Consider the following 25,810-nt stretch of genomic DNA (forward strand, 5'->3'; position numbering starts at 1 on the left):
AAGTGTGAACTGAGTCAAAAATCACTCAGCCTTTACCTCCCTTACCATTATTTCTGTCTGTCTTTTGTACAGCTGTTAATCTGAACTCTGGCTTGGATAATTTGCTTTAATGACTTGGTATACTTCCAAATCTTAGCACAGCTGATACTTTCCGGTTAGTTTGAGCCATGTGAAATTGCTGCTCCTCAACCATCTTTTACTTTTGAAATGTCAATTTCATATGGCACAAGCTAATACATAATGCATCACAGTCCTTAACACCACTATATCCGCACCACATGAATTCAAAGAGAATAATCACAAGGAGCTTGCATCTGTGAACACTTGGTAGCTCTCCATACATGATTTAAGGGCAGTGCAAAAGAAGAAAGGCAGTAACTTTCTCTGCTCAGCGTGTGTGTGTGTGTGTGTGTGTGTGTGTGTGTGTGTGTGTTGTGTGTGTGTGTGTGTGTGTGTGTGTGTGTGTGTGTGTGTGTGTGTGTGTGTGTGTGTGTGTGTGTGTGTGTGTGTGTGTGTGTGTGTGTGTGTGTGTGTTATGCTGATCTCGGGATAAACACTATCCCTGAGCATTTTTGGTCATGGCTAGGGATCTACCACCACTTGGGCCACAGATCCCTTGTGTGTGTATGTGTGTGTGTGTGTGTGTAAAGAGTGGGGGGGAGGGAAGGGGGAGAGTAGCTTATTGGAGATGGATTTTTTCCCTGCCTGGGATGGCTTTGAACCATCATCCTCAGAGCTCAGCCTCCTGAGTAGCTAGGATTACAGATGTGAGCCATCAGCTCCTGAGTTACACAGCTTTTTGTTGTTTTATTGTTGTTGTTCCAGTCCTGGGGGTTAAACTCAGGGCATGGGCACTGTTCCTGAGCTTTTTGCTTAAGGTTAGTGCTTCTCTATCACTTGAGCCACATCTCCCCTTCTGCTTTGGGTTCTTTTTTTCTTTTGGTTGTTGGTTGGTTCGTTGGAAGTTAGCTAGCTACCCAGGCTGACTTTCAATCAAGATCCTCAGATCTTAGCCTCCTGAGTAGCTAGGATTATAGGCATGAATCACCAGCGTCCAGCATTGCTCAGCATTTAAAAAACATCTTTTTAAAACTGGTACTGGGATTTGAACTCAGGGCCTTTACATGCTAAGCAGGTGCTTTACCACTTGAGCCATGTCACTAGCCCTAAATATATACTATGTGTGCTACATAAATGTCCACAAAGGCAAATCCTACAAGTTATCAAAATATACTTTGATTGACAATATATAGGTTCAGCGCTGTGATTTCTGGGCAATGAAAACAGCTTGAATGGCATATTGCATACAACAGTGTAATACTGCTGTACTTGAGGAGTGGCCATATCAATATTTTAGGATTTGTGCTACTGCCCAGAACACTGCTCTTCCCAGAAGCAGAGTAGCCTGCTCTACTAAAGCCAACTGCTGCCCGAGGCAAAGGCAGGTCACAGAAGCAGCTGTGGAGACATTCTGAGCAGACTGTTCTATAATGTGATGGTCAATCAGACAAAGTAGAATTTTAAATGAGTATGGGCTTAATACATTATCTTCATTTGGCCTGAAACCCTTTTTCAGTGCTTAAAAGTACAAAGAATTCTCCACCTGCCAATAGTACTCTCCCTTTAAGCCATTCAACACAAAACACTAGTAAATCCTCTGGCTTGCCATTTTTATTCTTTCTAAACTCCCAGAATGTTGTCCTGGTGAACTGACACCACAGCTAAAATGGATGGCACTGCAACATTTTACAACATATAATGGAACTGGACTACCTTTTCTATTTTGGAGAAAATACATTGTAATGTCCACTGGGACTGAGGATAAGAGATTATAGGAACCATTTCTCCAGTCTGATAAAGTACCTAGTAGCAAGTCCAGAGATCCATAGCAATTAAAAGGCAAATAAAAGTTAAATATAGAATTTGTATATCTACTGTACATTATAATCAAGGATCTGATCTTGTCAACCAATCATTAATTATTTCTTACCTACTAACACTCTTCTGGAGTAGTAGGCAAGTGAGGGTGCATAAGTAGGCCGCTGCAATGCAAATCTGGGGACAAAGTAGCCAGCTATCACTTATTTATCCGTAATGCAAAGTGGAGTTAGCTGAACTTACCACACACAGGCAGAATTTATTTATTTATTTTAGATGCCTGGCCCAGTTCTTGTGGTCTTCAACTTACCCCTTTCAAAAGCAGCTACATGATGGTATTACACAGAGATCTGTTTAGTCACAGCAAGGGTACTTCTCAGAAAGGAAAAAACAAACAAACAATACAATACAAAACTTAGACCATAACATTATAATGATTCAATTTTAAAATGTTTAAGGATAACATCATTAGCATTATAAAGAATGAGACAGTAAAATGAAACCGTAGTGACCTAAAAGCTCGCCCTTATGAGACAGTATTTTAGAATTACAATAATAAATTATCTCTCCAAGGCCAGTTGAAAATTTCTAGCATTTTAGCTCCAATTTTACTGTGTTTCTTCTGGAGCTAGACTTTTTTTTTTTGAAATTTTTTATTGTGATTAAGTGATTACATAAATTTCACAAATTTCACAGTATTTTGGGATAGTGATACTTGAAGTTAGACTCTTTAAACAACTCCTTGGTGGGGCCAGACTGTTAAGATCTGACCAGAGAGCTCATGGAGTGACCCTGCAGGGGCACTGATGCCTCCCTTCCAGCAGCACTGGGCTGGCCCAACACTAGAGGAATGGCAGAATGGACCCGTGCACTCCAACCAACACCAATGGGGCTGCTGAGCAGCTCCAGCTCCCACTCAACCAGGAACATAGCGAGCAGCTCCAAGTAGCCCACATCTCAGGCAACTTTCTACCACCTCAGCCATGCCCTCTGGCAAGATTCTTCATCCCTCCCCACTCCCAATGGCTGGGTGTTCTACAGGTAGCCACTATAGAGAGAAGTCTAATCTTAGCCTGGAAGGAGGGTCTTTCTCTGTCCTCAACTCTAGCTAGTCAAAGTAGTAACTTCTATTTTTACACATATTATTTCTCTGTCCTCAACTCTAGCTAGTCAAAGTAGTAACTACTGTTTGTACACATATTATTTCTGGATGCTCTTTTTACTTCTTCTAGTAGTTAACCATTTGATACGAGCAAGGAATTGTTTCCCTGGGCAGCCAGCGGGTGTAATTTCTATCTCCTTGTCAGGTGTATCTCCTTTCCTCCCTGCCTCTCTTCAAAAATGTTCACTTTTCTATATACTACCTCAAAGTAATTTCCTAGGTGACTACATTTTTTATAATCTTCCAGAAGATTCGATGTCCTTCCCCACAAGATGGTAAAGTAGTATAATTCCCACAGAGTTCTCCAAAGTGCCCAGCCTAACCTAATGTCTGATTATGATGATATGAAATTCCTAACAATAGTGAAAAATCTACTAACATGCTTACATTAAAGTTCTATTCACAAAACTATGTCCAATAGTCAAAATAAGACCAACAAAGAGCCTAGTGACATTTTGTTTGAAGGGTCCTTACAAAAATTCATAAAAATTGCTATCTTTATGATATTCTACACTATCATTCAAAAAAGAGTGAATCTTTTTATTTTAGGTTTTTAAAAACCTCAGTAAGCCCCTCGGTAGATGAATGGATCAAGAAAATGTGGTAAATATACAAATGGAATTCTATCCATCAGAAAGAATAACATTGTTCCATTTATAAGGAAATGGAAAGACTTTGAAAAATTATATTAAATGAAGCCAGACCCAAAGAAAAGCAGGTCATATGATTTCCCTCATTTGTAAGAACTAGAATATGAATATGTTACTCTTAACAGGGCAATCTCAACAACCCAAAGTGCTTAGTGCAAAGGACTTTATATAATGAGACATATTAACAAGAACTACAACTTATGGAAACAAGAGGTTCTCAATAGACCCTGTATATAGATCATTCTTTTTTCTCTATTTTTTTCTTTCTCCATTTCTCTTAGTTTTTTGTACCTCATGTTTTGCATATTAGACAATGAAATATGTGGAAGGGAAAGAGAATCACAGAAACAGCAGAACAATGGATGAACTCAGCAACATTGATACTCACTTGACACTATGTTGGATATGAATATTACAACTTGAGGGGGGGGGTAGAGGGAGGAATAAGTGGGAGATAAAGAGGGATGGGTAACAATGATTAAAAACAAATATATTTATTGCCTTACCTATGTAAATATAACCCCCAGCTCATCACGTTTTCAATTTAAAAAAATCTCAGTAAGATTTCAGTTATTTTTCCTAGTATGTCTGTCAGGTTCATACCTAGGTAATTTATATTTTTAAGACTGTATGTAGACTGACATTTTTATTATTACACACTGAAACATGAGAATGTTTGTCAGGAACTTAGATAAGAAGGAAGGTGGCCAATCATTAAAGGTAACTATAAAGGTAGTGAGAAACAGTTGACTTTTGGACATATTTCCAAGATCAATTCAATAATCAGAGTAAAGGGATAAGCCTAAAGAACTAGAAGAAAAAAAAAAGGTGATTATCACCTGAGACATAGAAGGCCAGGAGTAGAGCAGATTTGGATGGGAGAAAAAAAATTTTTAAAGCATGCATAATTTCTATTTTTCAGACTTTTTAAATCTTTCCCTGTTTGGGAAAATTTCTTTGTGAAGATACAATGTGATTCCAAACTCCAACTTAAAAAAAAATCAGTTCTGCTGTGCTTGAATTAGTGTTGAGTCCAGACAGCCACTGAGCCATTGCTATGGAACCCTAGGGCTCTGTAGAACATAATTTTCAAACTGAAGGTATAAAGAAAGAACTCTACACTTATTGATTTCATTCAAGCATTCAAGTCCTCTAGTGGACTTGGGCTCTGGCCGAGCCCAGATGAATTGGGAAGCACCAAGAAGTCTGAAGGACTTACTGTTTGCCTATGTGGGCCAAAGTGTAAAGAAATAAATAGACTCGAGCCCTACCACTCACCAGTCTGGGAAATTGTGTTTTCTAAGGACCCAGCAGGGAACCTACGCAAAATCTATCTGTTCACTTCTTACCAAAGGCTTCTAAAAGTTCTACAACTGATGAGGAGGTTAGACTGGATGTCCTCGATGTCCCTTCCTGGCAATAAAACTGTTCGAACTGATAGAAACTTAAATACTAACTGTACAGACCCTAGAGTGAATATATGCTATTAAGGTTTATGTTATGAAATATGACCAAGTTAAGTTGACAGACCAAATCAATTCAAAATAAGAAATAAGAATGTCCCATGTAGGAAAAAAAAGTTGTCACAGTAGCAATACAACACTAAAGTCTGTCATTAAATCTGCTACTCGGGCAATCTAGTGGCAGGAAGCAAGCAAGAAAACTAAAAATTGAAGCAAAATTGAAAACTGAATTAAAGTAGCTAGTATATACATGCGATGGTTTGCAGAATCTTATACTAATACTGCATTACATTGTAGACTAAAAATTTGTTATAAACCTTTTGTATATTACTTAGATTCCTATAAGTATATAGTTCTCAAACTATCATAAACACTATATTTAATTCTGAGATATTTTTACAAAAGTCACCTCAAAGTCCTTTTGTAAATTAAATGTAAAGAAAGTGCTACTAACAACATTTTCAGAAGGGATTAGTACTTGGGAGTTTGTTTTGTTTTTTAAAAAGCCAGGTAGTAAATTTTTTTACTCTTCTGAAGGCCATACAAATTCAATTAAATCTATTTTACTCTGCTATTGTAGAATAGCCAAAGGCAATATATTAACAAGTGGATATGGCTCTATTCCAATAAAAGTTTATTCCTAAGAACAGGCAGAAGGCTAGGTTTGGTACCCAGACATGGTTTTCTCATTTGTAGCTTACAGTGCAAATATATTCCCCATAATCCAAGTCTACAAAGCTGGAGATGTTTGTAGAATGAGTCAATGTGGAAAGTTATTGCTTGGTGAGCTGGTACTAATACACATAAGGACAGACATAAATAGGAAAATGCTTTAAAGATGCTCAGCTTCAAATATATAGCACAGTTGTGCACTATGAAAGATATAGCAGCAGACAAACCAACAATCAGAATAGGTGATTTCAAGTGGCAACTATAAATACAAGCACTTCACAGTTAGGATAACAATATATCACATTAATAATTTCACAGAACTCTATAATTTTAGATGGAAATGACCTTAGAATTAACCTTGTCTAGCTTACTTGTTTTATAGAAGATAACCCTAAGGCTCATAAAATGTATCAAATTAAGAAAAAATGGGAACAAATTAAAAGTATTTTTGGACACCAAGGATGACATTACATCATCAAGACAGGGTCTGCAATGCAATTGTCAGAATGCAGTTAAAAATGATAAAGCGGTATGTACCATAAAATATTCACAACTAAAAACAAAATGAATCAAAATTTCCATTTGATCTGAGTTAACATGGTTAAAATAAAAAAGAAGAAAATAAATATATAGAAATTCATCCAAATAGAAATAAAAACATAAATACTAAGTTAAAAAGTGTTTAAAACTTATATATAATAATGTGGCCAAAGGAAAATGTATTTTTACATAAATCTAAGGAATAAAATATCCTACCATAAACAGTGGGAATTAACATGTAGTTGGGGGGAAAAATCATGAACACTAGGAAAAAATAATCTGGACTAAAATCTTTTATAAGACAAAAAACTTTAAGGAAGTTACTTAAGTGTTCAGTCATATATAACTATAGTAAAATCTACTCCTTTGTTTCTTAGGAAGACTTTAAGAAGTAGTCAGTATACATTCTTAAGGAGTTATTTCCTCTACTTATTCTTCTACAAACATTTGTAGGAACAAAAATAATGTCTAACATTTAAAGAGTGCTCATTTGTCAGATCATTTTCTAAGTGCTTTTACCTATTTTGGTTACTTAATCCTTACAATAATCATGTCAGAGGGGTACTATTATCATCCCTCTTTCCTAGATGACCAAACAGAGCCACCAAGTATTTAAAGCTCCTCAGATATTAAGTGGTATGCCAGGATTCAAACCCAAGCAATTTGGTTCAAATATAATGACATTGCAATAAAAAAGGTGAATTACTTAAAGAATTAGCTCAGGAGCAGTAAAAATGTCATTTATTCATTCTGATGAGTTCCCATCATATCTTCCCTTGAAAATTTGACAAAAATGGACAATTTGTGCATTAAGGTAATTAAATGATCAGAATGATCATAAAAGACTCAATTTAAAATAACTGTAAAAGATCTCATATTCTACGGACTATTCTGACTACACATTAAAATTACATAGGAAAGTTAACAAAATGACACAAATAGTGGGGTCTGTTGGTACAAGCTTATAATTCCAGCACTGGAGAGGTTGAGGCAAGAAGTTAGAATTTCAAGTCAGCCTGGGCAAAAAGGTAGTGTGCAGTATCGAGACCATGTCTTAAAAATAAAATAAAAACAAAAGTGCTAAAGGCATAGTAAAAATGGGAGAATACTTACCTAGCATGTGTGAAGCCTTGGGTTCAATCACCTTCACCAGAAAAAAAATTCAAAAAAAAAAAAAAACCCACAACAAAACAAAAAAGACCAACCAAACAAAAAGCATGGATACCTGAACCTCAGTCTTGCCTTTCTAAATAGAAACTCCACATAAGGCTCAGGTACCTGCATGTTTCAAACACAGTGCACATGCTATTTATGACTTAATCAGTGAACACTCACTGGCTGAATTCAGAGATGTAATGATGAGACAAGACAAGTAGCATCTGGAGGTGGGGTGACATTCACAGGTAAAATTACAAATGAGAGTGCAGGTAAACAATATGGAAAGCTGAGTCAGAGTACTCAGAAGAAAGAACAAATTAAAAGTGGAGGAAGGAGTAGGGTAGGAAGTACCATCACTCCTGTCCCAGAAAGATCAGGTTGGAAACCTGAGGTGACAAAGATAATGGCCAGAGCAGCAACTCGGCATCATGAACAAATGACTGTACGGTGAAATGCCCGTTCATTTGCCTTGCAAATGGCATCCATACTTTCCTTGTTATTGCTACTTTTTTCCATAACTTGTAACTACTACTAGTTTAGTTATCCATTTCAGATAAATGACTTTGTCCTATTCTTACTGTTAAAATACTGGAGATGTACCCTAAACATCATGAGCCAGGATATGATAAAGACACCTGTACATCCATGTTCATTGACATACTGTTCACAATAGCCGAGATATGGAAACAGCCCAGTTGCCCCACCATAGATGAGTGGATCCAAAAATTGTGGTATCTATGCACAATGGAATTATACACAGCCACTAGAAAGAATAATGTTGTTTGCATGGAAATGGGTAGAAATAGAACAAACCAGGTTGAGTGAGCTAAGCCAAGGCCACAGAGACAAAAGGTGGAAGTTATCTCTGGTAGGTAGAAATCAGATCTAAAATAAACTGGGAAATGATCAATTATACAGGATTCTAGATATTCACACAGAGTGCGACAAAAAGAGGATACTCTTAGGAGAGAAACACAAAGAGGTAATGCCTAAGTGCCTCTCCATATGTATATAATATATATTCATATATATAGAAACAAACTCTAAGATATGGAAACAAGAGACCTCTCTTTTCTTTCTTTATATATTTTTTCAATAATTACGTTTTTTTTACCCTTATGTATGGTGTATTCAAGTGTATATTTTTGGAAGGGCTGGGGAGAGGTACAGAACTTGAGAGAAAAAGGGTAAAAAAGTACAGTAGTAGAACACACTGGACACCAACGAAAGTGAACTGAACAACTCATGGATGGAGACAGAGGGAGGGATTAGGAGAGAATGAGGGGACAGAAGACATTGTACGAAAGGAAATGTGCTCATGACCTGCCTTGTGCAATTGTAATCCCTCTGTATATTCCTTCTATAATAATGACAAAATAAATTAATTAAAAATAAGGATATAGTTCTGTGGGTGAAACTCAGTCCTAGAGCACTTGCTTAGCATGGTCAAGGCCCTGTGTTTCCTCTCACAAACTACATTCACACAGAACTATACCTACTTATTTAAAATTTGGCTTAATTTTTTTCTATTTTAACTATCTAAGTAAAAATTAAGATCACTACAAAACCGACCATTACACAACATATTCTTTCAATAAAATATTCAGGTTAGAAAGCATAAGGAGTATCTGGAGCATTATTTTCACAAAACAAAATTACAGATAACCGTACAACAATATAAAACTCCAACTACAGGTTCATAAAATAAAAATATTCCTTAGGTAGCACCTAAATGCTGCTTTTATTTGGTGGTATGGTAGCTAAATTGAGAAGGATGAAAGTCTACATTGGTTTTAAGAATTAAAATAACAGATAAGCAATTATTTTGACAAGCTCTTACAGTGGTTCCTATCTACTTTTATTTTCATGACTTTCTTTTGAGAACTGAATGGAATGTGTGTTCCCTTTCTCAAGACAAACACATGAATGCACACAGTGGCACTCCGTGCAATGGCAGTGAGATCATGCACCTTGGCTAGCACGATGGTGTTTCTGAAGACATACTGTAAAACACACAAACAAAAGGTCATTTTCTCTAATCTATGTGTTTCATATGAGACTTGAAAGACATTTCCAAAACACAGAGATGTGGGTTTTGTATGCGTTTGTATTTCTACAGTACCAATGAAAGACTAACAAGATGTTGAGAGTTACAGAAAGCCTGACACTGACCTCCCTTTCTGTAGCAGCACTTGTTTATAACACAAGGGGCTGTGTGAAATAGAAAAACAGAAACAAAAACAAAAACATTCTGCTTTAAAATGAGAACACTGGTGTCCAAGCAGAAGCTTGGCCCTTGCCTGTGTGTGTGTGTCTGGAATGTGCACACGCATGTGTCTGTATTAGTGCCTAATTCAGGGCCTCATGCTTTCTGGCTCATGGCTGGCACTTTAGCCAAGCGGTCAGCCCAGCACTTTGCTGGTTAATTGGAGATGGAGTCTTACAGACTTTTCAGCCCAGGCTTGCACTGAACTTCAATGTTCCAGGTCGCAACATCATGAGTCGCTACAATGATAGGTATGACTCACTGGCACCCGGCAAGCATGGCACTTTTTAGTAGCCTGATCTTAATTATTTAACCTCTGACCTCTGTTGTCTAAAAAAAAATCTAGTACACCTTCACTAATTCTTAGTATGTTTGGTAGTACTAGGCAAAGTTTCATTTACTTCATGTGACAAATGGAAATGTAACCGTGTTTACATAACAGAACTTTGAAATAAAATTGGATCATACACACGAAGTGCACAGCAGAATGCTTGGCAAGCTATCACTAGTATGCTTCATAATGTGCTAGGTGTGGGGTAAGTCTGTCTTGCAAGTGACAAGGGATAGTTATCATATTTGGAATTTAAAAAGTGTTAAATAAGTGGAAGGCATTTCCTTTCTCCATTTCTGTTGGGATATACATAAGATGATAATATGCTGCAGTAGAAGAGGGGGAGGCTGGCAACCTTGCTTCTGAAGATTACTTCCTCAACCATGTGATAAGTTTCAGCTGAGGGCCTTTGTGGGTTTTTGCACGAGATGAGGAAAGCTGTCTGTCTGAGGTCACAGTCCCTTTTCTGAGCACCCTTTAACTCAACAACTGATGGATAAGAATATTAAAATCTGAGCCCTGTGCCCCAAATTAGGGTGAGTCACCACAGTCCCAGAGTTTCCTAAGATCAGCTTAGGCTTTCTATGGAATGGAACTCCTTTGTCCAATCCTCCTTTTATTCTCCTCAAGCTATTGATCCCAGGAACACTCATGCACCACAAATCTGTCTCAGAGTCTGCCGCCTAGGGAAATGACTTATGACACTTGCCCAAAGTCCAAAAGCTAATGAGAGATCAAAATGGAATTTACAAAGGATGTGCCAGCATAGTTCTATAATTATAAAATGAACAGAAAAGCTGAAAAAAAAAGAATCAAAGATACCACAAGGTAATACTATTACTAACCTTCTAAAATGATTTAATCATAATGCCTCATGGTGGATTATAATAAAAAATAAATTCCTTTGATATGAAACAAGACAGTTTCTACATCTACACAGGAAAATATGAAGGGGCTGAAAAAGATAAACTTTCTGGAAATATTTTTTATTGCATTCCAGAAACAGAGACTAACAGGATAAAAAAGGGCATAAGCATCAAAATAGCCCTATTATTTATTTCATAGAAGAGAGGGTACAAGGTAACAGGGCAACTTAATCTAGCTTTGTTCTTAATGTTATTTCAATATATACAAACTGTAAGTCCCCCAAAGAACAATCTAGATCTAAATATAAGTATAAAATCGATTATAAAACAAGATTTAAATTACAGAGTTACTCTTTTCTCCCAATAATATGGATAACAGGGGTTTGACTCCCTTGTACATTTTCACAGAATGGCCTGTGAGGAAGGTTAAAACTCATTATCTACACATTTAACTACACTGGCAATTAAAGTTCATGAACTATTGTATCTTAATGGTCTTATCTCAAAATGAAGATAATAATTATTATCTCATTCAATAAAGTAACAACAAGTAAATATTTCATGGCACCAATACATTTGAAATGCCACATAAACAAACATGGAAACACATATGGTAGCTTTTGGCAGTTTAGCATTATAATATATTAATAAACACGATTGTTATTCACCAAGTAAAACATAGAAACATGAAGGCACCTGGATGCTTCCATCAAAGACAGCAAGACTTAAACTGATACATTTAAATGTAATCAGAACACCTACCTTATTAAAGAAAAAAAAAGTCCTGAATATTTCTGCAATAGGCAAAACTACTACTAATGAATTTAAGACTAACGAGCAAGAAACGGAGTAATGCAATTTAAAAGCAAATCCATGATTACCTTAAAATATTTTTATACTTAATAAAATATTAGGCATAAGAAAGGTGGAAAATGTCAAGAATGCTTCAAATATGTTTTATATCAATCATTGTGATATACTAGTCTTTGCTAAAATTGCTCAGAATCTCTGCATCTATTCTTTCAATAAAATAATTATAGATCCTAAAGGTAGAAGACCCTTTATTCTAATTACCAATTCTCAAGAATTGTGAGAAGTATCCCTATTTCCATATTAACACTCAACCCTTTCTTTTTTCTAGCTATAGTAATAATAACTTACACCTGAAATTATGATAGTTTAAAGATGTAAGATGAACAAATTCATGAATACCAGAATTTTGACTAAAGATAAATTACAGGTAGTAAAGTGATGACAGCACACACCTGTAATCCCAGCACTTGGGAGGGCGAGGGAGGGATGATGAAGAGTTTGAGGCTCATCTAGGTCACAAAGTTTGATTTTCAAATATGAAGCAAAATTTTTTTAAAAAGTGATTTCATCTTAGCCATTTATCTATTTGTCTAATAGCTATTTGCTATTTAGATTAATTTGTATTCCAGTTTTGGATTTATCTAGACTATCAAAATTTGTTCATATACTTTAAAATGGATAACAGACATCAAATACAGTAAATATTACACTTAACGAATTAAAAAGAAAAAGTAATTTTCATTTTAAACATAACTCTTACAAAGGATTTAAAGATTTAAATTTGTAATTAAAAAGATGTGACTATCAACATTAAAAATGTGCAGAAGGTTAGATGGAGATATAGTATGCAAACAAGTTTGAAAATCTCCAGATTTTAAAAACAATCACATAAAAGCTTCATTAACCTCTACCATTCTAAATGCGAAACATCTAAGTAAGAAACCATATACAAGAGTTTTGGGGTTGTTAGAGTGACACTGATAGATAGGTAAGCCTTATTAAGAGTTCTTTGTAGACAAGGGAGGATTTGTTTGAAGAATTTGAAGAACTTATGAAATGGGAAGAAGGCTAGAACTGAGAGTTGGAGACTAGTCATCTGGAATCCTCTAAAGAAAAGGGAAGGAGATTGTGCCCAAATAGAGTCTAGAAAGGAAAGAAGTGTTCCAATCACTAGAGGCTTGGGTTCATGTTTAGCTTTTACCCCTTATTAACTGAACCAGGTTTAGAAAGTCTAAAGTCTATTTTGAAAAATCTAATAAGAGGCTAGAAAATAAGTGCAAAGTATAAAGCCATAGCACATGTTGGTCATCAAGCCCTCTTCAACTAGGAGACAGTGAGCAGTAGGTTAAAACCATGAGCCCTGCAACCAACCAACTAGATGATCCACAAAAACTACCACTTGCTAGAGAAAACAAGTTAAAGTAACAAGTCTGGGACAGGGTAGCCTATTAACTTCATATATAAAATAAAATGATACATATACCAAGTTGTAGAGATATCATGAAAACAGAATTTATGACTAGAAAGAGCTTAGAAATAGTTGCTTTATTATTTGTGGTAGTTAATTATTATTTTCTGATTCTTTCTTTTTTTTGGGGGGGGGAGTCCAGTGGTGGGGCCTGAACTCTGGGCCTAAGCGCTGTCCCTCAGCTCTTCAACTCAAGACTAGTGCTCTACCACTTGAGCCACAGCGCCACTTCGGCTTTTTTCTTTTTGCTTATGTGGTGCTGAGGAATCGAACCCAGGGCCTCATGCATGCAAGGCAAGCGCTCTACCACTGAGCCAACTTCCCAGCCCTATTCTCTGATTCTTAATGTCATATAGAAGTCAAGAGAAAATCATTCATAAGCATTTGTTTAATTGAACATTGAAAAATTACAGAAGCAGCAGCTAGTACACTGAAGATTTTCATAACAGAAGGCACTAACATGGCTACTGGCAATTACAGCAAGAGAATGAGACAATGGTTAAGTGAAGATCCCTGTGTGGTAACTGTTGGATAACATGCAGCTTTTCCTATTGTGGAAAGGCTGAAGCACAACATTTTGTTCTACGAAGAACAGCCTGTGGTACAATCAGTAAGATTATTTGGTCCTTAAAAGATGATGAAATTCATTCAAAATGATTTTTCAACAAAGTAGGAACACTCTGACCTAAGGAATGCTATTGCTCACGTACACAAAGACCTTATTCCCAAACACATACCAAACATAGACCTGAAGGCAACTGTGTGGTGCAAACCCTTTGAGTTCAAATGGTAAGAGTTTAGAGGTCATTTAAAAAATGTCAGTGGAGGATGGGAATGTGGCTTAGTGGTAGAGTGCTTGCCTAGCATGTATGAAGCCTGGGTTCAATTCCTCAGTACCACATACACAGAAAAAGACCGAAGTGGTGCTGTGGCTCAAGTGGAAGAATGCTAACCTTAAGCAAAAGAAGCTTAGGGACAGTGCCCAGACCCTGAGTTCAAGCCCCAGGACTGGTAACAACACAAAAACAATGTCAGTGGAATTTTTAAATTGTAAAGGTAATTAAAAATTCACCATTCTTCAGCTATGCTGTTTTCTTTTGTTATTTCCAGTTTGTGACTTTTCAAACCACATTTAGGACAAGTTATATAGTTCTTCAGAAATTACTTTCAAAAAAATTTAATTTGAAACAAGCTTTCACAAATTTTGGCAAGCATCTTGACAAAAAGTAAACAAAAAACAACCCTCACAAAAAAACTGATCTATCTATAAGTTTTTGATAACTATACCCAAAAAGCAACACTCCAAAGAGATGGTATTGCTTTATAACTTCACTCAAGCATTATAGATGAGCTCAAACTTGGGCTGTATTTAATATGTTGAGATTCTGCTGGCAAATAACGTACACAAAAAAAAAAAAAAACAGATTAGCATTAATAATTTTAAAACTTACATGTATGCCTGGCCAGTGAGTAGTTGGATCCTCCACTAGTCAAACCAAATCCTTCAGGAATCTGACTAGAGCTCCGGGGCCTGGTCAGCAGTTTGGGAGGCTCAATTTCAGCACCAAATTCAGCTCCTATAACGCCTAGTAAAACGATCGCAGTAGCTTGTTTCCGTCTTTCCTCATAAGATGTAGAAATTTTCTTCATTTGTGGGACACTTGATAAACAACCTAAAGACCAAAACATGAGGATATAAATTAAATTTGTTTTAAACAAAGGACCAGAATAACTGGACAGAGCAAAAAGACCTAGTTGAATGGTGACTATAACACCAAAAAAGACTGATGGTTGCTGTTGTTATAGTTTCTTAGTTTCTGTACATCACAATTCTCAAATGAGTCCACAAAGAATAGATTTATCCTTAAAAATATTGTTATTTTTAAGACAAGTTTAGTTTATTACCCATTTTCCTAATTTGTGAAATTTTGTGCAGTATATTTCCGACTACACATATGTCGCTTATTTATGCTCTTCACTGTCACAAAATCATTGTAAAAGTCACATTTCATCAATTACATTTCTTATAACAATCCTAAAACATTTAACTAATACTAACAAATATTTTTCAATTTGATACCATAGTGTATTTTTTTAACCACTTCATAGAAATTTTCTACTTCTTTTTAAAGATAGAGAGAAAATGTTTATGAAAGTATTAGCAGGTATTGATCAAGATGCATTGTACTTGTATCCTGAAATACAGAATTCTAACATCTTTGTACAACTGCTTAATTTTTTAAAAAAAGTATTAGAGGGTTTATGCTATTACAGATTCAAAGTAAAATAGAATATAACAGGGTTCTGTGATAGTTAAGGTAACTAAAGTGAAAAAAAGTGTAAAAGCTTAACCATTCCAAGAAAAAAAAAATCAATGATCACTGCCTCTGTGTTTGAAATCACCTTAATTTCAGACAAAATAATACAGTTTGATAGTCTATATGGAAGTATGTGCATTTAAATCCAACTTTATTTATGTGCAAGAGCAGACACAAGACAATAAGAACACAATGCCACTGCAGCCAGATTCACGTATTATAGTTTATTACAGTACTACATATTTTACTCTTTAAGTAGTATATTCTTGAAACAGGAAGCAAACCATGCTCCCCTCCCCCATGTCTCAGCAAGAGCATGCTCCATAACAATAGTTCAAAGGAAAGCTCTATTCTGCAGTTGCACTGATTGTTCTGTCAGCTGACCTCTGCAGAAGGGAATTGCTAACCGCTGCCTTGCTCCTTAGCTGACAAATGAATGATCGCAACTCCATCTATTTTCACTATGGCTGCCTCTAGCCCAGGTGCTCAGACAGAGAGCCCGGTGTGACATCTTAGATCAAGATGAATTGGCACAAACTCCTGATCCAAGATTGTTTTATACCATTTAATTTAGTTTCTTCCCTTGCTTGGATGAGCACAGCTCTGGTTATGGATTTCTATTCTAATGTACTGAAGCAGGCCCTGAAAGAAGCCAATGAAGCAGCTGCTGGAGCAAGGGACTGCAGGGATACTGATCAATAGGCAAGGCATTGACCCCAGCCGTTCAGCCTCTGCAAGGGCCACTGCATGCAGGGGGAGGGGACCCAGAAACACACATGGGCTACTTCCAGTAGGAAATTAAACAACGGGGGCACTTGGAGAGCTCCACCTCTATCCCCGCTTCCCTACGTTCTCTCAGTTCCTTTTGTTTAATTACCTCAATCTTGTCTTAACTCCAGCTTCTTGGGAAGAAATGAAGAGTTAGGGGAGTTTTAATAATGCTCTTTCAAACAGCCATTTGTAAATTTTATCCCTAATCTAATAGAAAGAATTGTAACAGGTGCCGTCTGCTAAGTGGCCAAAATATGAAATCTTAATTAGCTGTTGGAAACATCACTTGGGGTGATTTAAAGTTTGGCACGTGTCTAGGCTCATAATAACACTGTTCAATTGGCTGATGCTGAAATTCTACAGGATGGAATTTTTGTCATCATTCAGATGTGAAAAGATGATTGCTCTTTGTTAATAAGGATAGAGGCAAAAAAGGACAAGGACTCCCTAAAAGAGACATTGATTAATTAGTAATTCTTTAAGGTCCAGATGCATATTCTTTTTACTATTCTAAAATTACAAACAATTTATTGTTCTTTTATTGTTCAAATTTGGACGCATCTTTACATTATTAGTTTGGCCTGAGTTTTCTGTTGAATAACAGCAGGGATATGTAATTAGGTGCAATGTTTTCCTACAAATAAACTGACAATCAAATGGGAGATTTTGAAATATTAAAAGTAAAACAATTCTCGAAAAGTAAACCTTCCCACAGTTTTCATTTGTCTCATGAAAATTTGGTATTTTTTCACAGAGCCAGAGCTCCATTTAATCATGCTAAAGGGTGACATAGAGATCCATTTTCTTGACAGGACGGTTGATCACCCTATCACAGTAAGAAAATTAATACCTTCAACTAGCTCTATGTGGAAAACAGCAGCTACGTGCAATGGTAAAGGGACACAAATGTTCTTTCTGTATTTTAGGTTGTAGACAGGATACATATTTGTTGTGGAAATATGTTTCCTCATTACTGGGTTACTTTTAACAAAATATGAGGTTTTGATTTTATTAAAACAACCATTTAATTCATACAATGTTCTCAAAAGTACATAATTGTCTGTAGATTTAGCATAATTGACTACAGCTTTACACGAACAGGAGTAAACACTTTACTTACAGCTTAACTAGAGCACAGGTAAAATATCTGAGAAATTTAAGCTATTTAAAGGGCTATGAGATATTGATTACTTCATTTAAAAAGCAGTCAGAGAGTGCAACCAAGAGGTCAAGATAAATTTAACAGTTTGAAGCACTTTACTAAATAACTCTAAAGATCATGTTAATTGGCTTTGTGCAGTTCTAGGGTAAAATTAATTTTATCCTAGCTTACAATAAAAGGATTAAAAGACATATTAAGTTCCTCAGCTTTAACTGGAATAGGAATCAATGGATTTGAATTAAGGCTAACAGAGGTTTTATGAGAGATGGACTACCAGCAGATACTTTATATCTGCAATTAGCCATATATTGACAGAGTACTGCTATTGTATTAAGTATTAAAACCTTAGATAAGTACATACCAACAATTTATTACTCTGAGAAAATACTTCAGATCTGTTAAATATGTTTTCAAAATATTGCTTCTTTGTTTAGGACTGAGTATCAGAATGTTTTTTAAAAATAATTTACTTATATATAAGCATCTAGTAAAAAATTTAATAATGTGGTTCAACTCAATCATAAGTCCCTTAAGATTACAAGCACACTTAAAACATTTCTAACATTAAGAAATTAGTGATAACTCTAGTGACAGGATTTTTTTAAAATCAACATATTATTTTAATACCTAGTTCTGGCACATGATAGAGCCCAAGTAACAGTCAAAATGATAACAATATTTTGTGATTTTTCACCTGAATTTTCAGTGTAACTTAAAACATCATTTTGAAAATTGAGAAATAGATATTTGTCCATAATAAATAAAAATAAGATATTAAGTGCTGTTTTTAGAATTTAGTATTTTCCAATCATATGTATGAGATAAATTGTTATTAATATAGCAAAGTGACAATCATTTGCATTTAATTAAGATATATAGTGTTACATATTAAAAATAACCACGACTTTAAAAATAGAAAAACAATGACCTTTCTAAAACAAAATAAAAAAAAATCAAAGAAAACCAGTAAGTTGTAAGGCCTCAGCCTTATGTTAAAAACAAAAGGGCAGCATGTAGAGATTATTTAAAATAATTAAGGAGAAAGTAATTTCCATTATGGATCTTTACACACTTCCTTTTATTTGTAACGAAGTGTACTTGTTAATACTAGGTTTTAGTGCATATATAGCAAAGTGAACCTTGTTCATATTGCAATCTAGAGGACAAGAATTCGGACACATGATTTGCTATGTGGCGTCAGTACACAATTAGAATGGTCATTGCATATTACTGAAACTCTATAAATGTTAACCCATAAAGCTACATTATATTTCTATTTCAGTGCAATAAAATAGTTTGCTAAAAATTTCATTTTTATCTAACATTATTTTCCCAACTCCAAAGATATTTTAAATGTGCTATTAACAAATATTGGCCATAAAAAGCATGTATAAAACTGTATAGTAAGTAAAGGTAAATTTAAAATAATACCTGATGGTGAAATTGCTCTAATGAAGACACTTTAAACTAGATTTTAAAAAGTTGAATTCAAATTCAAAAAAATACTTTAATCAAAATAACTTTTCTTCTGGTTACTATCTAAATGAATATACCTAGTTGCTAAACAGACTATTAATTATTTATTTTTACACGTTTGATCTTCTTTATATGCTGCTAAGTGTTAGCTCTTAATATAAATATATACACACAATATATATCCACATAGTATAATCTTAGTGATATAATTAAATTCCTTTCCTAAACTAAGTGCTTTTATATGAGTATTGCATATTATTTTTATTTGTTGACATAGCTTACAGCTTTATAATTTTTACATGGCAAATAAAATTTGGAGGAATGTATAACTGCAGATGGTTAAATATGGAATTTTACTTCTGCATGTAAGTAAAACAATGTAATTACTTTTCATTTTCTTTTCTACTTCCTGTGGAAAAAAGATGAACCTATGAAAAACCTATTATAGTGCAATTCAACATGTTTTCTTATTACTACCAATGCAGGAGTGTGTGCAGAATGTTGGCAGTGTGGGAGTTTCCCTCCTAGCATTAAGAATATTTTGTTGTTCATGTTCTTAATGTGACACATCTGCCAGTGTTTTCCTCACATCTATTGACTAAGCAGATGGAATGTGCTCCCCAAATGTAGGAGGCTTTTACAGTTGCTGCTGCTAAGGGCACTATTCCATCTCACGTGAAAACCAAAGAGAACAAACATGCTGTTAATTTGTATGCATGCACGATAGCCCCCTGCTGGAACACACTGCAAATGCATATTTCTGCAAATGCATATTTCTCTCAGCTGCTGCTGATTAAGCCATTTTGAAATAATGTCTCTACATAGTGTATATTGTATATGTGCACATATTTGACAAGATATGTCAAGCCATTTCCGACTAAGTCAGCTCAAAGCAATATAGCTGGCTAGTAAAAATGATTTTTAAGAAAAATTTAATATCATTATCTTGGAGTGTTATTTTGACAACTAGAAACATTAACCTTTGAAGGAAAATTACATTTTTCAAGTTCTTAATGGAAAAAAGTCTTATTTTTCAGAGATACTACTCTGTTCTTGATTTTTCCATGACACTAATCATCTTATTTTCCCATTATTCTCTATCAAAACATCAATCAAATAGTCTATTACTTTTCTATACCTCTAACTTTAGTGTAAACATTTTCAGTTTGGGAGAAAATTGAGGCTTAAAAAAAAAAACTACATATCTAAGACATTCAGATAATCAGAAATTGTGTAGATAACAGCTTCTGAAAATGTTCAATTCTGGTTCAATGTACCTTTCAAAAATGAATGTGAGACAAATGCCAAATTTTAAGAAATGTACAAATTATAAACATAATAGAATTATTACCTTTCTCTTGAAAAAAGGAAAATTTCTGAAAACCAATGGTATAAGTTGCTTGTATAAGCATATAAATCTGAAAACCTGGTAAGTCTGTCTCAAAGTTATTGCTAAAAAAACAATACCTGCAATGAGACTGACATAAAAATAACGGCATAGACATTTTTTCTGCAGAAGATCCAGCAGGATATATGAACCATTTTGTGACTTTTAGGATATGTTGTGTGTAGATTTTATATATAGGCATGACAGCACAGTGAGAAACAAAATTGTTACACCTGAGGTCATTTTTACTCATAAAATAACAAATCATTTGTTGGATTCACTTAAAAATATTTTCACCAAGACAATTATCTCTATCCATTTCGTGATACAAGCTGAGATCAAAGGAATAAGATCCGGTGCCACCTCTGAGGAAGTATACATATGGAAACTCATAGTATTCAAGTTTTGGGAGTTGCTATATATTTGGTCCTAATAATGAAACAATGACATATGACTAAATGAAACCAATTTAAAAGGTATTAAAGGTTTCTTTAGAGTGAATTAAATTTTCTAAGGGGTTTCTTATACATTATAATGCTATTTCTGGTTTAAAAAAATCACGACCTCATTTCATGTTTATTTTTTCTTCTGTTTTCTTCACTGTGAGGCATTAAATAGCAATAATGGAATCCACAGTTAAGGACAATGTAATTACTGGCCATAATTATGTAGTAATAGCATATATTAGGTAAAATTTTGAAAATTCAAGAGAGTGAGGGAAAGCATGATACCATCCAAAAAAGAAATCTGTTCTTACCAACTTACATAAATGTAGCTCCTCTGCACATCACCTTTATAATAACAAAAAATTAAAAAATATTTGATGATCCTGAAGCAAATGTTCATAGTGCACAAATAACAGATGCATTGAAACAGAAACAGCAGATACCTGAAGTTTTCATTTTTTTTAGTCAGAATCTTGTGGGTTATCAAAATTTGGTGAAGATTATCACCCAGTATCTAATTTTTAAGAAATGTGAAAGTAAATTTAAATGAGAAAGTATCGAGAATTTTCTCAAGATGTAGAATTCAAGCCTAGCATACAAGGCCCTGAGTTCAATTTCTAGAACTACAAAAACAAACAAAAAAGAAAAAAAAATCAGTCAATCAATAAAGGAAAATAAAAAAAAAAAACAAAGAAAGAAAACAAGGAAGAAACAAATTTAAAGGAGAAATAAAGTTAAAGACAGTTTTGAATTTAAACTTACTGGTTATATAAATAATCAAGAATGCAAATCTTTACAAGAAATGCTAAGAAAACACAAGTAAAGTAAACCTTTATACTTAAAAGATAAAGCCACTGGTAAAGTAAACCATAGCCTATAACTATTAAGTACGTGCTCATTATTAACATACAACCAAAGCAACAGAGTTGTCTGGCACTAGTAAAGAAAAATGCACATTGGAAAGTGGCTAATTCTCATTTTCCCAAAGATTTCTAAGTAGTTCAGAGAGCTTAATGAAATTGCAAGTTTGCAATACAGTATTTTCATTTCTGAGCTTGTACATGATTGGGTTGTCATCATTTTTAAGCTACATGTAGATATGTGATTATGTATTTATGAGGTTATTGAAGATGATTTTAAACTACTTTGTATTTCCTCATTTTATGACAGCTATAATAAGCCTATCAAATTAACTCTAATTATAATTTGGCATATTTTCACTGACTTTTTGTCTATAAAAACGGCTTGCTTTACTGTAAGCCTTCTCAAATAAGCATGTAAAAAATTAAAATCCCTTAATATTTTCTTTCAAGTAACTATTCTATATGATTTCCTAACTAGTTTCTATTAATTTGTATTTTGTACTTGTTAAACCAAAACAGCTTCTGGGCCCTGAATTTCTGCCCAACTCTTCCAATGTGTCACCGAGCAAGCTATGTGGGCTGGCTAACTTGGTGATTTGTGAGAATTACTACTACCATTGCTACTAGCACCATTCCTGAGATGAACACTAATAGAAAGTTAATGTTTTAATCTAGATGTGGAGTTTTTGAAGATGTGCTATTTTTAAAGGCGAATTAAAAAAAAAAATGTCTGCTACAAAGGAAGGCAAATTTCCCCCTAATGTTCAAATCATCAGTTGTGAAGAGTTGTGAAAAGAAAGCTTTCTGATCTTAATTTTTATGACAAAATTCCCATATAAAAAAAACACAAACCTACAAAGTCTGATGATTGATGTTAAATAAAAACAAATATCAAAGATAGTTTTTGGTTTTTTACTTAGCTGTTGGGAGGCTGTGGAAGAACAAAGAGAAATAAAAATTAAGAGAAGATAAAACTTAGAATTACTAACGATTAACACCAGTACAAAACTACTGGTCTCAGTATTATAAATTGCCACACAAGAATTCAACACAGATTGCTTTCATCAACGCAAGAATTTGATGAGTAATTAAGATTTTCCTTTTGTAACTTACTAATAAGAAGAATAAGTGAACAACTTCTTTAATATTTTACCCAGTGTATTAACCAATGTATTTGACTTCTACAAAATAAGCAACAGTATTTACTTATGGAAAAAAAATCCTCTCAAATATGTTAAAGAGAAAAGGTTGCTAATATAAATGTACCAACAGAAAATACTAAACTTCATCTTTTAAATAATTGAAGAAAAGGAACACAAAAAGACACTTGTTCCTAAAAAACTCCATCTGCTAAATTAGGGTATATAACCTACCTACTAGTGATTTGTGCTAATGACATAATTATAGGCCTATTACAATCACTTCCCAATTTTACACAAACAAATACCATTGAGACTTTAAAAGGATAAGAACAAGTAAAAAAGGGAATTATAAAACATCCTGTAGGTCCAAGAAAAGAAGACTATTTGAGGAAAATTTCAGAGGAAAAGTGGAGGTCAAAGAGATGTTTTAACCAAACCAATACCCATATTCTATAGACAAGAAAGGTAAGTGGATTACGTGCTTAGGTGACAAGGTGAAGGGCACAAAAAGAGTAGGCACTCATGGCAACATCACCTAGATTGATCACCAGTATGTTCACTGGCCTCTAGGTCAGTATTTGTTACATAGAAACTTGTTAATATTGGGCAAATGCTCCAAGATGAATGACTATTAGGTCTTTTCAATGCTGCAAATATTTCTTAAAATAATGAGCAAATAAGATTTATATTTAGAAAGAGACGAATGGAGGAAAATATGCTATCAAAACACAAAGTAGCTACATCAGATTGCTTTTATATATAAATTTATATGGAATATTAAAACATGCTGAAACAATATGAACTACTGAGTAAAAAAATGCTATCCCAAACCAAATGAATAATTTTAATAGAATGATAATATCAGCATGTTAGCTAAAAAAGCATGAATATCCAACAATACCCATGGGATAAAAGTTTCTTCAGATACAATATATGGTAAAAACATGAATTCAAATAAAAATTTATATCAGTTTCTTCTACTCAAATCATCTAATAACTTGATATGAATCATAAATGTACATGTACACATGTTATATACTAAGGTCCAAATATTAGAAATAAATGTAAATTATTTAAAAAATGCACATGGCAATATAAAAGAATAGCTAAGGGTTAAAGACAATCATTTTCTACTGCATACTAGTGCTATTCTAAGCCGATAGTGTGTTTAAATCCACACCAATGAAATCAATACAACACTGTTCTATTCAAGGTGAGACCAAATAAACCTGTCTGAAGCTTTGAGAAATAGGCTTTGCAGTATACTTTGAGTGCTAAATGCCTTTCAGTCCAGAGATCTGTCATTAAATAATCATTAGCCATCATTCACTCCTCCTAAAAAGCTTAACATCTAAACTTGTTCGGCATGCACTAAAGCATCAGTATAGACTACCAAGTAAATACTCATTAGCACTTAGAGATGTTTTGGTCACTGTTTAGCTCTGTATCACCTTATCAAAAATAGTCCCCAAATAGTATTACAAATTTGTCGCTGGATTAGAGTACAATGGATACAAAGGATTAGTAAAGAGAGTTTCAATGTAATGATCAGTCTGATTTGGATAACACAAGACAACTTCACAGAGCTACAATCAACTCCTTCCTGGATCTTTAATCCAAATAAATCCTAACATCTCTCCTACTGTCCTATTTGGCATCAAACAGAGCACAAATAAAATTTAAAAGAAAATAGAAGTTAATCATGATAGAAAGTTCACTGAATCTTGGCTTTGATTCCATTTGTACTTTAAAATGATGCTTTCTTTATCAAGACAAGTTATACCTAAATTTCAATATATGTTTACCCTAGTTTCTGAATAGCTGCTAAAATGGAAACCTCCATTACTTTAGGTATTGTAAAGTCAAAAGAAAAAGTTAAGATATATTTATATTCTTTCTATTACCTAAAAGATTAAATAATAGCAGAGAATGGTTTTTATCTAGTAATGTTATTGGACCATATGTGTAAATTTGATGGTCAAGGTAATTTTCTCTGTACTTAATTCTTATATGCTATTACACTAATCTTCTCAGTTTCAAGCTAATATAAATGAAAATGTAATTTCTGCACGACATTAATTTGTTCTTCACTTTTTAAAAGCTCAAATAAAAATATATGGCCAGATACTTATGATCTCATCTACAATTTTACAACTGATCATTTTCAATTTATTTAAAATAGATTTCAACCTAAATGAGAGTCATGACATTTGATTAACATTTTACTTAAGTAGATGACATCTGATATTTTCCAAGCAATATCTGGATAACTAAATACAAAATTTAATGTATTATTTAAGCTATTATATATGTTAAAATTCTAAGAATACATTGTATAAATATCAACCAATATTTAGAAATTTTCTAGCATTTTACTTATTAGTATATTTCACCTTTGAGATTTTCATTTTTCTCTTCCTATCCCAACATAGTTCAACTGCTAACATATGAACAAGTATCACAGTACTTCGATATCACAATACTGTCAATTAGTAATATCTTGAGGTTCAAAGATATTATAAAACCAAATTTCATCACAAACCATTTTAACGGCCTTAGTTGCAACAATAAGATTTTTAAATCTCAGCCAATACACTTTATAATAGAAAATGATCATTGCTTTCCACTTGTTAATGATCCATCAATAAATGCACTGAATCGATCAAATCATGAGCTAAAAACAAAGTATCTTTCTAGTCATTCAGAAAAGAAGAAGCCTCTTAGGAAAAGTAATAAAACTGAAAATAATCTACATATGAAAAAGAACACGATGCAGATAGCAAGAAAACAGGACTACACAGGGACCATTCAGACTTAGCAAAAATATTGTCAACATAAACCATTGCTTACTGAAAAGAGCCTTGAATCTCAAAAGTTGTGAAAATATATTTTGACAATAAATAAAAAACACGAAGTTTTCTCATTATAACTTGCCTCTATAGGCACTTAGCTGAATCTGATTTAAGCCATGCTGTCTG

General features: G+C 34.0%; 1 protein-coding gene across 3 annotated transcripts in view; it reads right to left on the bottom strand.

Annotated features, from left to right (window-relative positions):
• Wdr7 (WD repeat domain 7) overlaps window positions 1-25,810 on the bottom strand; it is a 284,441-nt gene that overhangs the window by 116,494 nt on the left and 142,137 nt on the right. For all 3 annotated transcript variants that reach the window (XM_070029069.1, XM_070029067.1, XM_070029068.1), the window contains one exon: window positions 14,719-14,940. In XM_070029069.1, coding sequence (XP_069885170.1) covers window positions 14,719-14,940 — 222 coding nt within the window. The remainder of the gene's footprint in view (window positions 1-14,718; window positions 14,941-25,810) is intronic.

Source organism: Dipodomys merriami, unplaced genomic scaffold, assembly GCF_024711535.1.
Source record: "Dipodomys merriami isolate MVZ:Mamm:240054 unplaced genomic scaffold, mDipMer1.0.p SCAF_2, whole genome shotgun sequence".
Lineage (NCBI taxonomy): Eukaryota > Metazoa > Chordata > Mammalia > Rodentia > Heteromyidae > Dipodomys > Dipodomys merriami.